General features: G+C 44.4%; 1 protein-coding gene across 1 annotated transcript in view; it reads left to right on the top strand.

The window, feature by feature from the left end:
- The window catches only part of LOC124775908 (protein Wnt-11b-2-like), a 203,730-nt gene that overhangs the window by 82,616 nt on the left and 107,154 nt on the right, over positions 1-13,960 (top strand). The window contains exon 4 of the mRNA XM_047250744.1: positions 4,820-4,943. Coding sequence (XP_047106700.1) covers positions 4,820-4,943 — 124 coding nt within the window. The remainder of the gene's footprint in view (positions 1-4,819; positions 4,944-13,960) is intronic.

Genomic DNA, 13,960 nt, shown 5'->3' with positions numbered 1-13,960 from the left:
TAAGATTACAAGCTCATACAGGGGAATCGTCGGCTCATCACATGTAGCATTGCTGTTGAATTGTAGATAAGCGAAGGAACTATGCACCACATAATCCACGAGAAGCCTCGTTGTGGCAAAGTTTGTGCACAGTGGGTGCCAAAACTGCATTCAGAGAATCAGAGGGCGGAGAGAATGGATCTTTGTCTGATCCCTCTCTTGGGCAAGAAACGGATTTCACTGCTGAGATTGTGGTATGTGATGAAATATGGTGCCAGCCTCCAAACGGATGAGCATGTAGTGGAGGCGTGCCAACCCAGCTCCCTTCGTCCAAAAAAAAATAAAAATAAAAAAAATTGAAGAAAGTTACTGTGCTCTGAAGGCCGGAAAAGCGTGTTTTCTTTTCTTTTCTTTTCCGCCGAAGAAGGACCTCTATTCATCGACTGGCTACCAAGGGGTGCAACAGATAATGCTGAGCAATATTGCAACACGTTGCTGAGGCTCAAACTGGCCATCAAGAACAAGCGCAGGGGCAAGCTCTCGAACTGAATAATGCTTCTCCAGGACAACGTTAAGCCATATGTGGCCAAGAAGACCGTCAAGCTTCTTCAAGAATTGCGATGAGATTTCCTGCAGCATCCTCGATATAGTCCCGAATCTCTGCATGTGACCCGCATATCATCGACCCCTTAAAACAATCTCTGAAAGGTCAGAGGATGACATGTTGCAAGGAAGTTCAGGAATCTATGGAAAACTAGATCCTTCAGGAACTCAGGAGTTTCTGAACCGAAGACATCCTCTGCCTTCCTGCACGGTTGGATTGACGTATCTATGTCAATGTCAGTCGTGTATAGCAGTACAGTTCCACACGAAATGTAATTATAATATCGTTATTAAAATTCCTTTACGTATCACTGTATTGGGCACACCTTATATGAATTAGAGAGTACCCCTAGGTACCATTCATTCTTACGAATTTTACACATAGAACGTTAGTTATCACAGTGATTTCATAGCATGACAACTAACATTTTGGTGACAGCCTACATAGAATATGGCTGTTAAGACTTCCGTGTTACTTTCCATGGCACCTTTCGCTTATTCTTGGACCAGGTAGAAACTCACTGACAAAAATCAAACCAAGTGACTGTTCATCTGGAGCAAGAACTAACGTCCATCACACGACCCGTGTCGCCCATTTTTTAATCCTTAAGCATAATTTCCACGAACTTTTCCAATTACATTGTATTTTATTTCTTTCAACCTTCAAAAATTTTAATGGCACCCCGTCATGTATTCCTGTTCAAGACAAACGTTTGCCTAAGAAAGGTATGAGGGCATAACACAAACTTCTTTCGGTCCAAAATGTACCTGCAGAAGCTTTGTGAGACTCTACTAACACTTGTATTATCCTTTGCGCATATGGTGTCCTACAATTCAACCTCTCGGTAAACAATAGGTGCGAAAGTTGTTCAGCACTCTGAAGAAATTCATATCGATATAAGCATTTGTGGAGTGACGACTTTCGAGAACTTATTCACACACCCAGATAGGATTCTTCCTGAAGGTTACATCTGCTATTCTTCTCCTGGATATGTGCGCATGTACGGCCTACTCTAAATATAGTTTACCTTAAATTATTGCTGAACGCTTATAAGTCTTTCAACTCCGATAACGAATTTAGGACACGTTGTGCTCTTCCGCGTTAAGAAATGGAAATGTAATCACTGGTCATAATTCAGATGCAATGGTTTTGTATATTTTCGCACTTAATTTATAAGGAGAAATCTGCAAGAGGGTAAGGTATATTTGCTAGTTGTGCTTCGAGGACACTCTACCAAATTACAGTGCACTCATTGGAGACTGCCATATTTTCTCGCAAGTTAACACTTTCTTTTATAAAACATCTCTCAACAAAAAGCTGTATATTAACTCGTTACAACAGCAGTATTTTCGGGCAGTACGAATTACAGCGGTATTCCATTCTTACTGCTCCATCATATTTTCAATCCCATAATCTTTCAGTTCTAAGACGTTCTTCACATACATCCTTGTATCCTGACATATTCTTCTCTCTTCTCTCTCTCCCCTCTCACTATCCCTTCCGTTCTCTCCCTCTCTCACTGTTCCTCCCCAGTCTATTGCACTCCTCCCTCTCTCTTTTTCTTTAAGTCACTCATATCGGTTTATTCCTTCCCTCTCCCTGTCGCTCTGTCCTGCTGTATCACCACCCAGTCTCTCACTTTATTCTTCATCTTCCTTCCCCCTCCCCATCTTTCTCTTTTTCTCACTTTCAACTGCAACCCAACATCATTTACTTGTGTTTAGTCATGCTCTGCCATAAATATTGTCACCTAATTATTTTTGCATAAATATTTGTGCATACTATCATGGGAGACAAAAGCAGATTGGTTATGAATTTCACTCCATTTTTGATACTCTTGTTTTGTCTGTCCTCTCTGGCGCTAGTCTCGTGGGGCCTTTGAAATTTTGCGTGGCGGTGAGTATAGACCTCCTGAATCTATCGATTCCATATTCACATGACAGCCATGTGACCCTGCCCAATATAGCGGAACGATAAACCGTACCTTTGATAGGCTATGATCCTGCTACCGTCTGCGCAGGATACAGTGGTCAATGCGCAATGACCAATTTTCGTCCAAAGCAATGGGCGATTTCGTTGCTATGTTCGGAAGGGGAGGCCGACAACGCTTTCTAGCTTTCGGCCGGTCGGCGACGACAGAATATAGGCACACGCCCTGTAATCTTTCTCAAACGTTTTTACAGGAACTATCCGGTAAAAAATTCTCATTTATGCGTTACTTATAGCTCAATATATCAGCTTTATTATTAGATGTGCACCATTTCATTAATGTTCACAATTATTGTGATATTTGCATTTAAGTAAGGCACTGTCCGAAATTCGAAAAAGTTTGCAAAGAAAAATAGGGGTCGGTATGATTTTTACATTTGGTGCATATTACATAATATGTTGCTACGTACGAAATTCGTCTAAGATATTGAATTTTTCTTTAGACTTGGATGGAGGTCGTCTCTATTTGTCACATCCCAAGAAAATTGATCTGATGTGGCTCACTCATTTGCGACCGCCCGCGCCAGTGGTAAAGACAGAATGAAATATCCACAACACTTCTCATATTTCATGAACGGTCTGAGATATCGAAACGAAATTTCGGCAAATGATAGCATAAAAAATTTATCCATATGTTTATTATGCAAAATTTCATTATCTAACGTATTATTCCACTAACTACCAACTTTTTCGATGAAAGTAATTTTTAAGGGGCATAGATACCTGGTGAAACGAGAAATGCTGCGTGTTTCTGGTAAAACGTAAGTGAATGCATTACACGTTTATTTTTGTACTGAGGATGTGCTTATTCATAAGCTGTTGACCTCACTTTTCCTCAGTTCGTCCCTTAATGAAACACTGTTTCGGAATTATCTCGCAACTGCGTTTGCACAACATGTTAGTGATACGACATTTTCTAAACCCGCTTGTTTTGGCAAAAGAAGTAAAATTTAACATGGCAACAAGAGAAAAATTCGCCACTCATGACGCTTCTCTGAAAACTAAAAATGGTAAACAAGCCAGGGGAAACTAAATCGCTGCTTTTGTTGCATTTTCAGCGGAATGCTACATTTACATCTACATCGTTACTCTGCAATTCACACTGGCAGAGGGTTCATCGAACCATTTTCATACTACTTCTCTACCATTCCACACTCGAATGGCACGTGGAAAAAGGAACACGTAAATCTTTCCGTTCGTGCTCTGATTTTTCTTATTTTATTATGATATTTTTCGGTACTAACCAAAGCAGAGATGAGAGTAGCTCTCTTTGTAGGATCACCATGCAAGTGTGAATGCGGAGGGCTCCACTTAACGTCTACAAAATATGTGAGTGTAGGATTCAGTTTAGAACGGCGCTACCTCTCCAGCGCTCGACATTTCCGTTACAGCGCCTATTCACAATCCCCACCGAGCGAGGTGGCGCAGTGGTTAGCACGCTAGACTGGCATTCGGGAGGACGACGGTTCAAACCCGCGTCCGGCCATCCTCATTCAGGTTTTGATTTCCCTAAATCGCGTCTGACAAATGCTGGGATGGTTTCTTTCAAAGGGCATGGCCGACTTCCTTCCCCATCCTTCTCTTATCCAATGGGACCGACGACCTCGCCGTTCGGTCCCCTCCCACAACTCAACCAACCAACCAACCAACTACAACCCCCACCAATACCGCTCTCTCTACACCTGCCCTGCCGACTGCGCATTCTACTTCGAATTTCAGCATGTTGGAAGACTTTTCTCCTTCTTACATCGATATTCTTAGAAACAGTCAGCCTTCAAGTACGTTTTCCGAGTGAAAACCCAGCCGTGTAATGTTTCCTTTTATACAGAATATAAAAAACGTTCATCCCAACTGGTTTATCCAGTTGCGATGAAATGTTTATCATTTGCATATCCAGGCAGGTAGTACACCAGTATGATGTTTGTTCCACGCTGGCTTCATGGTTTTGCAGTTTTAATGCCCACCAGTGTGTCACTGGTTCAAAAATGGTTCAAATGGCTCTGAGCACTATGGGACTTAACTTCTGAGGTCATCAGTCCCCTAGAACTTAGAACTACTTAAACCTAACTAACCTACAGACATCACACACATCCATGACCGAGGCAGGATTCATACCTGCGACTGTAGCGGTCGCGCGGTTCCAGACTGTAGCGGCTAGAACCGCTCGGCCACTCCGGCCGGCTGTGTCACTGGCTAGTGTAGTTGTCAGTGGTCCGAGATTGTGGTTTGCACGCGTTTGTGTTGCAGGAGCCGCAGCACCGTCGCACCAGTGCCAGCGAGTGGCGGCAGCGGCGGCAGCGGCCGGCTGCGGGGGCGTGTCCGGAGGCAGCTGGCCGCCGTCAACCTGCACAACAACCGCGCGGGCCGGCTGGTACGTCGTCCGGGCCTTGATCTGCACGCCTACAACAATCGACAGATTGAACAGCATTCCGCGCCCGCACGCGGGAACGCACTTGTTAACATTTCCAAAGCTTTCTGTGGGGCTACAGCTTTAAGGATCACTGAGGATCAATCACTCCCCATTTGATACGTCCCCAAAGGGCACATCATTCATTTCCTACCTCAACGAGGGCTGCTAGCTGACCTTTCAATTTCGAGAGCACAATGTAGCTCCACATTTGTTTCGGCCTTTTAGCCAATCAGATTCTGGAACAGAATTTGAGGAGCCTAAAGAACGGGTCACTTTCTTATCCTGCTAATAGCACTGTTTTGGAAACAGTCGCTTTCTGTCACGGCTTTTCAAAACTTTATTACCAACAAGTTCCAGGAAACGCCCTCATTCATGGGAAACTTTCTATCTTTACCCATGTAAGTCTGGAATTTTATTTCTTTGTCTATGACATTAATCAATTTTTATGTTATTACAGTAGGTTGAAAATTACTTCAGCAGAAATAAAACCGCGCCAACGGCAGTGGTAACACCAGTTCCCATCAGATCACTGGAGTTTAGCGCTATCAAGCTTGCCTAGAACTTGGATGGGTGACCGTCCACGTCAGTGCTGTTGGCAAGCAGGGTGCACTCAGCCCTTGCAAGGTCTATTGAGGAGCTACTTGATTGAGAAGTAGCTGTTCCAGATACGAAAAGTGACAATGTCTGGGACAGTAGTATTCTGACCACATGACCCTCCATAACCGCATCAAATGACGCCTATCTGTTGAGGATGACACGGCGATCGGTCGGTACCATTGGGCCTACCGAGGCCTGTTCTACGGAGTTTAGTTCAGAGTCCCGTCACGTCATAATGGTATCAAAGGCAGGAAGTGCTATCGTTCTGGCTACAGACAGTCCATCGAGTCCCACTGACCAACTTGTCGGCCTTAGCCAAAGGCGTCATCGAGATGCATTATAGAGAGGTCATTGGGTCAGCATGTTGCTTTTCAGCTGTTGTCAGGTTATTAGATTGGTACCGCTGCCGCTTGGTCAGGTAGCTGCTCAACTGGCACCACGAGGCTGATTGCACCTCATCCCAGTCCTCCCACCAAGGAAACGTCCCTTGTAGTACTGGGAAACGAATACATGTCCCTCACATGGCACACAGCCACGGTGACCATTGAGCTACGGAGGCGGAGTTCATTGTGGTATGGTCATCAACAAGCATTAGATACTTCTTGAGAAGTGATAATGATAAAAATAATTTTTTTCTATCATTGGCACATAAAAACACGTTACATTGAGAGCACTTCGAATGTGAGAGTACTTTGAATGAGCCTGATTGTATTGTAAATAGCACAGTAGACCGCCTCCACAGTCGAACGGTTAGCGTCGCTGTCTTCAGCGTGCGAGGATCCGAGATCCATTCTAGGTACCAACCCATTATTTCTGAGGTAAAAAGGTCTGGTACAGGATCCAATCACCTCTCGTAGGGCCAAATGAGGGACTGCTTGAGTAGAAGCAGCAAAGTCATCAGGATTCATCTACTGGCGACTTGCTGATCACATGTCCCATGGTCATAGTTCAGTCCTAGTATTTCCTTGTAGGCAGCAGTCGGGCAGTCGAAACAGGTGCAAAACCTAATCCCTGGAGGATGTTTACGTTTAAACTACACAGTTTTCACACCTCTCACTACTAGCAATGAAATCTGGCCACGAGCTCCAAATTTTGGGTTAGAATTTCATTTGAAAGTGAAAATCACTTCTTTCTTCTTTTGCTCTGAAAAGAGTTGGGAAATGTTTTTTAACATCACTTCCATCTTAAAATTGAATTTCTTCAACTTCTGGAGAATAAGCAGAACTACCCTGTTGATGATTGATATATGACATGCCGTTACTTTTCGTTTGTTTGGTCTGAAAATTGTTGACTTGCAATTCTTCAAGGACGTGTTTTACTTCAGAATCACATTTTTCCTCGTATGTTGTACCAATATCAGAGCGAAAAATCCTCCTGGAATAACTCCAGTCTCTCCAGTTTTCTAAATATCTTCAATATTTTATGCTTCTAAGCAATTATTAGCATAAACAGACTTATCACGAAATTAGGAAAAAATATGAAGACCAAATTATCACAGAACTCAAAATCAATCACAGACTCATCCACTTCCAGCTACACGCAACCAACGAGCGCGTGGACTGCGCGCACTGAGTTTCGAGCCTCTCTGGAACCAGAAATACCACATCTGTGGAAGTTCTGTACGATTCAATAACGAACCAGACTAAGAATGGAGTGGGAGTCGATCCCGTCAGGCCTCAGTGATAGATAACATTATATGCTCTTTTTTAGGCGGGTCAGAACTCCTGCCAGACCATGAAGGGTGAAACTTCCCCTTTGTATGTAAAGAATGACAGTGCTGGAAAAACTTTTACGTTATTTGATTTTCAAACAGCTGAGCAAAACTGAACGTACTTAGACAGTTCTCTCTTTACTTATTCTGATCATCACTAAACTGACACACAATATTTTTAGCGCAACGCAATCTGACTTTCAATAATCCCTACAAAAGAATGGCCCTGACTAACAGTAACCTATACCTTTCACGAATCACTTACCTCACAAAAATCCTCGTTACTCGAACTACTGCAATACGGCAAGCGCCAATACTGCCAGCTAAATAAAAGATTCTAACTACTGAAGGCACTAACTACTGATAGGCACAGTTAGCAAATGAAAGATTTTGATAGAGAACAAACAATGTATTTACCTTAATAGTGTTTAAAAGTCATTATATATATATATCAGTTCATGACATCCAGTCTTACAAATTTCCTTTCCCTGACGGACACACGTCCAGATCGTCCGCTCATAGTAACGTCTTAAAACTCTGGCATCTCTCTCCCCACATCCACCACTGCTGGCGGCTCATCTCCAACTGCCCAACGCTACGCGCTGTTCACATCCTACTGCCCAACGCTACACGCTGTTCAGATTCAACTGCCCAACACTACACAAGCGAATATTCCAACAATGAGTCCAACCAGCCACAGACTGCACACAGCGCAGTCAGTGATTTTCATATAGAGCACTACGTGGCGTTACCGACATAAAAACCTAAACAGCCAAAACAATAGGTTTCGAACACAACACATCAGAAACAGATTAGCGATCATTAGAATCACAGAAACACCAATGCAGCATCTCCAGGCGTCACAAAGCCCCTTCACCTCAGTACTGGAAACTGGCTCGGTCGTCCATATTAGTAAAAACTAAAAGCCCAAAGTGGACGAAAAACTAATCACCTCAAGAGAATAGTGTCATTTTTGGCGAGTAACATGTCTACAACTGCAAATTTCTTTCGGTATTCCACATCCAAACGAAGCTACTCATTCATGATTAGATCCCACAAAGCAGGGACAGCCAAGAATTGAGCATAGGACCAGCGCTCATTCTCGAGTGCCGTAGCTCTCTCGTCTGTCTGCACGTTCGCCCACCGCCATGCCATGCTGTCTGAGCATGAGGAGGGTGAATAGGGGGAAATGCGAATATGCCGCATTTAAATGGCGCTGGAGTCTTACTGCATACAACTGGGTTTAATATTTCATATTTATCATCCTCACAGATCAAAAACAAAACAAATTTTCAGTATTATTTAATTATTTTTGGCGCACTGAAGAAATAATATAATTTTTATCTGGTACAAACTGTTGGTATGTGGACAGACGCAAATAGTTTCACAGATTCTCGCCCTCAGGTTCCCACGTAATTGTGACTGTTTCTTTCACACAAATATCTTGATCGACATATTTTATTACGTTTGCAAACTCACTATGGAGACGTGGAAATTCTGCCCAAGGAAAATAACTTACACTACTGGCCATTAAAATTGCTACACCAAGAAGAAATGCAGATGATAAACGGGTACTCATTGGACAAATACACTGCGGCCACCGTAAATGCAACACCCTGAAGGAAGCATCCGAATCAAGTGAAATTTACACCATGGGTTTGCAGCGATGAGATATGCAACTGATTAGAATTTCAGCGCAGACGCACATCACGCGCGCCTGTGGCGCCACCTCATAGCGCCAAAAGGCTTGGCGATTTCGACGAGTGTACGTTCGGCACATGTGTTCACCTTGTGGTTGTTTCACAAGACGATCAGTTATGCCTCGTAGACAACAGCGAACATCGTTTGATCAAGTATCTGAGTTCGACAGAGGAAGGATAGTGGCTTACCGAGATTGTGGATTATCATACAGAGAAATCGCTAGTCGTGTTGGACGAAACCAAACAACTGTAATGCGGATATGTGACCGTGGGATGCAGGAAGGTACGACGGACCGACGTGGTCGATCGCATTCACCCCGGTGCACCACTGCACGTGCTGATAGGCAAATTGTGCGCATGGCAGTGACGGATCGCTCAGTGACATCCCGAACCATAGCACAGCGTCTGTAACGCATCATCCAGTGTCTGCGCGTACCATTCGACGCCGTTTACAGCAGAGTGGTCTGTCCGCAAGACGTCCATTGCTTGGTCTACCATTGACGCAGAACCACAGACGTTTCCGTCGCCAATGGTGTGATGACAGACGGATGTGGACGGCAGAATGGAATGACGTTGTCTTTACTGACGAGGCACGCTTCTGTCTGCAGCACCACGATGGTCGGAGTCGAGTGTGGAGACACCGTGGAGAGAGGATGCTGGACAGCTGCATTATGCACCGCCACACTGGTCTTGCACCGGGTATTATGGTATGGGGCGGTATTGGATATTACTCTCGCACGCCTCTAGTACGCATTGCCGGTACTTTAAATATCCGGCGCTACATATCCGAGGTGCTGGAGCCAGTTGTCCTTCCTTACCTTCAGGGCTCGGCCACAGCCATATTTCAACAGGATAATGCGCGACCACACGTGGCACGCATTGTCCAAAGGTTCTTCGTCAATAACCAGATTGAAGTGCTTCCCTGGCCGGCTCGCTCTCCGGATCTTTCGCCGATAGAAAACATGTGGTTCATGGTTGCTCAACGAGTGACCCAGATTACATCCCCTGCTGCCATACCAGATGATCTTTGGCAACGTGTGGAAGCTGCTTGGGCTGCTGTACCCCAGGAACACATCCAACGTCTCTTTGACTCAATGCCGAGACGTGTGTCAGCGGTGATCTCCAACAATTGCGGCTACTCTGGCTACTGATTCTGGCAGGAACCACATGTCACAGACGTCTCTAAACGTAATCATTTGATACTTGGTCAACATGTTATCTACAAAATAAATTTTGTTGTGCTACCTCTTTTCTTTCTTGGTGTTGCAATTACGGTGGCCAGCAGTGTATATTATCCTAGAACTGACATGTGATTAAATTTCCACGCAATTGGGGTGCATAGATCCTGAGAAATCAGTACCCAGAACAACCACCTCTGGCGTAATAACGGCCTTCATACGCCTGGGCATTGAGTCCAACAGAGCTTGGATGGCGTGTACAGGTACAGCTGCCCATGCTGCTTCAACACGATACCACAGTTCATCAAAGGTAGTGACTGGCGTATTGTGACGAGCCAGTTGCTCGGCCACCATTGAGCAGACGTTTTCAATTGGTAAGAGATCTGGAGAATGTGCTAGCCAGGGCAGCAGTCGAACATTTACTGTATCCAGAAAGGCCTGTACAGGACCTGCAACATGCGGTCGTGCATTATCCTGCTGAAATGTAGGGTTCCGCAGGGATCGAATGAAGGGTAGAGCCACGGGTAGTAACACATCTGAAACGTAACGGCCACTGTTCAAAGTGCCGTCAATGCGAACAAGAGGTGACCGAGACGTGTAACCAATGGCATCCCATACCATCACGCCGGGTGATACACCAGCGTGGCGATGACGAATACACGCTTCCAATGTGCGTGCACCGCGATGGTGGCAAACACGGATGCGACCATGACGATGCTGTAAACAGAACCTGCATTCATCCGAAAAAATGACGTTTTGCCATTCGTGCACCCAGGTTCGTCGTTGAGTACACCATCGCAGGCGCTCCTGTCTGTGATGCAGCGTCAAGGGTAACAGCAGCCATGGTCTCCGAGCTGGTAGTCCATGCTGCTGCAAACGTCGTCGAACTGTTCGTGCAGATGGTTGTTGTCTTGCAAACGTCCCCATCTGTTGACTCAGGGATCGTGACGCAATACCAAATTAAGTGTTGCAATCTACCGAGTACTTCCGGAGAAGGACCGAGCAAAGACAAGACAGGCCGAGCGTTGGCACACACTCGTGTGGTGCTTCGTGCTCGCTTGCAATTTGGCAAGCCGTGACCGACCCTGACGTTTTCGCCAGACTGCAGGAATGTAGATTACGCCGTTGCTCCAAACAGTCTCAGACATTTTCTAGAGGATTAAAGTAGGGTGATTTAGCTGTGATAAAATGACTGTGTGTACACCGAACCAGGAACAAAGGTGTGTAAACCTGTGAGTATGGACGTTGTCATCTTGGGAAACAGGAGTGTTCACTGCAAACTCATCACGTAGATGTAGAAGAAACCGCAACTCCTGCTGACCGAGAATGTTCAGATAATCGTCCTGGTTCATTGTCACGCTAACGTGAATGAGTGAACACAAGTCAAGATACGGAAGACACATCTCATTAAGCCTTCAGTGTACACGACGTCTTGCATCATATATTTTGAAAAAAGGCAAAAATGTGGCTCTTTGGGCCACGCTACATGCGTCCAGTCAGCTAATTTCCACTTTCTACGTTGTTTGATCAACTGAGGATCCGTATCTGTAAGCGGTGGTATGAACAATGGTCTTTTGCAAGGTACGTGACTCCAAATGTCCATCGTATTCGCAGTGTTCGCTCGGAAACGGGTTGAGATGCATCTGCATGCACTAACGGCAACAACTTCTGTCTAGATTGAAACTGATGGTCGTTGACATCCATACCCGATCCCTATGGGTTAGCAGCTTTTTACGGTCAATATTCTTACGCCGCATTTCACGGTTGTGAGGTATGCACTATTTCTTGCAAACACGTTGCACAGGCCACATTCGTATTCCATCACATCAAACAGGGCAACTTCTTTCGAGGTGTGATCATTGACATATCCACACACGATAGCTTCTTTCTGCTATGTTGCCACGTCGCCTCATATACATACCTATCTTACTACGCTCATACCGCACACCCGACTCTACACTCGCGTACACGCCACTTCACTGCCGTGCGTTCTAGGCGCTTCAGTCTGGAACCGCGCGACTGCTACGGTCGCAGGTTCGAATCCTGCCTCGGGCATGGATGTGTGTGATGTCTGTAGGTTAGTTAGGTTTAAGTAGTTCTAAGTTCTAGGGGACTGATGACCTCAGCTGTTAAGTCCCATAGTGCTCAGAGCCTTACGTCAGCGATGGAGGGGCAGATGACTGCTTGATACCAGTAGTATGCCACCTACAGCACTCCTACCAGATCATTGTTCTCTTTAAAGGGTAAGATCAATAGTTTGCCCACTGCGCTTATGTTCCACTTATAACGGCTCTGTTGCCCTCTTTCTGTTTTCGAGTATAGTATTTTCTTTATGTGTATCTTTACGAGTTTGTTCGTGTCCGTTAAGTAGCGTGACCTTGATGGGACTTAGCATGTCTTCTGTAACGTCTAAATTAGGACTCGCGAATCCAAGCAACAATACTAACACTTTGAGTAAAAACTACAGCCCATTCTTTGACTAAAGTTGACTGGCTGAATTTTGATTTGCTTTTAACAGGCAAACTATTGGGTCGTTGTATTTAGCAACAAAGTATTCGGTGCGCTTCACTATTTACCTTGAATTATCACTTTCATAATTTATGTTTCCCACTAAACATAGCGACTGCATTCACCACTGTAATACAAACCGTGACTAAACTCCCCTTCAGAAACTCCTCCTAAAATTCAGCTCTACTATTTGCTGTTCCTGAAGGAACGGAATTTGAGCGTTACATCTGTTCACTCAACTTGAAATACTTATTAGTTATAAACCCAAAATTTTTCTTTCTGATAGGCCCTCAGCATGCATTTGGTGGAAGAACCACATATTACATAAATACTGCGAATATTTTGCTGCTTTTTTTATTGTCACTTTATTAGTTCGTTAAATTTCTATCAAGACGAGCTCGTCTCGGCATTTTGCCACTGCCAAGCAAGAGTGAAATTGTGGTTCCATTTTTCTTAAAAATGTGTGATAAAAGTTTTATGCATACTTTACCGATTATTTCGTGTGCAAGGCAGCAGAATTCCTAGACATAGTCTACTTCGTGGATCACGGTTTTCACGTTAAGTTTCTCACTAATCTCATTTATGCTGCTCCGCACTACCTCAGTTTTCTTCGGATTACTCAGAATCCATAGTGTGTGCTCAAGTACACTGTTCGTTCTAATCAATATGATACGTAATTTTCCTCGCTTGCGCTGAGGATAAGAGCATCAGCGAATTATAGCACGGACATTCTTTCACCCTAAATTTTACTTCCACTTCTCAACTTATATTTTATTTCCGACATCGAGACTGTAAATCGATTTTATATCGCTGAGGAGAACCAGTCCCTGTGGTGCTACTTGCGGGCAGTACTTGTCGCGACAATGTGACGACTTTCGACATTAAACTTGAGATGCTTACTTACATACTCACTTAACTGGCGATCAGGGACATTGCATGGACAGACCTTACAAAATACCTCTACCAGATCTTATGCTGTGCAGTTTATCTTTCAGTTTCCTGTGAGTCCTAGCTATTCCAGGTATTTTCGTAGTCCTTGTTCTGATCTAGAATTGGTCTTTCATGAGGCCACTTTCCCTCTTACCTTCCTACCATCTCTAGTTTTGGAATAGCGTCGTCAGATGAATCTAAATTAGTGTTTGTTGTTGTTGTGGTCTTCAGTCCAAAGACAGGTTTGATATAGTTCTCCGTGCTACTCTATCCTTACAAACTTCTTCGTCTCTGAATAACTACTGCAAGCGCACAACCATTTTAAACTGCTCAATGTATTCATTTCTTGGATTA

This window comes from Schistocerca piceifrons, chromosome 2 (genome assembly GCF_021461385.2).
Source record: "Schistocerca piceifrons isolate TAMUIC-IGC-003096 chromosome 2, iqSchPice1.1, whole genome shotgun sequence".
In the NCBI taxonomy this organism is placed as follows: domain Eukaryota; kingdom Metazoa; phylum Arthropoda; class Insecta; order Orthoptera; family Acrididae; genus Schistocerca; species Schistocerca piceifrons.
The sequence above is the reverse complement of the archived record's forward strand: the minus strand, read 5'-3'. Positions and strand labels throughout refer to the sequence as shown.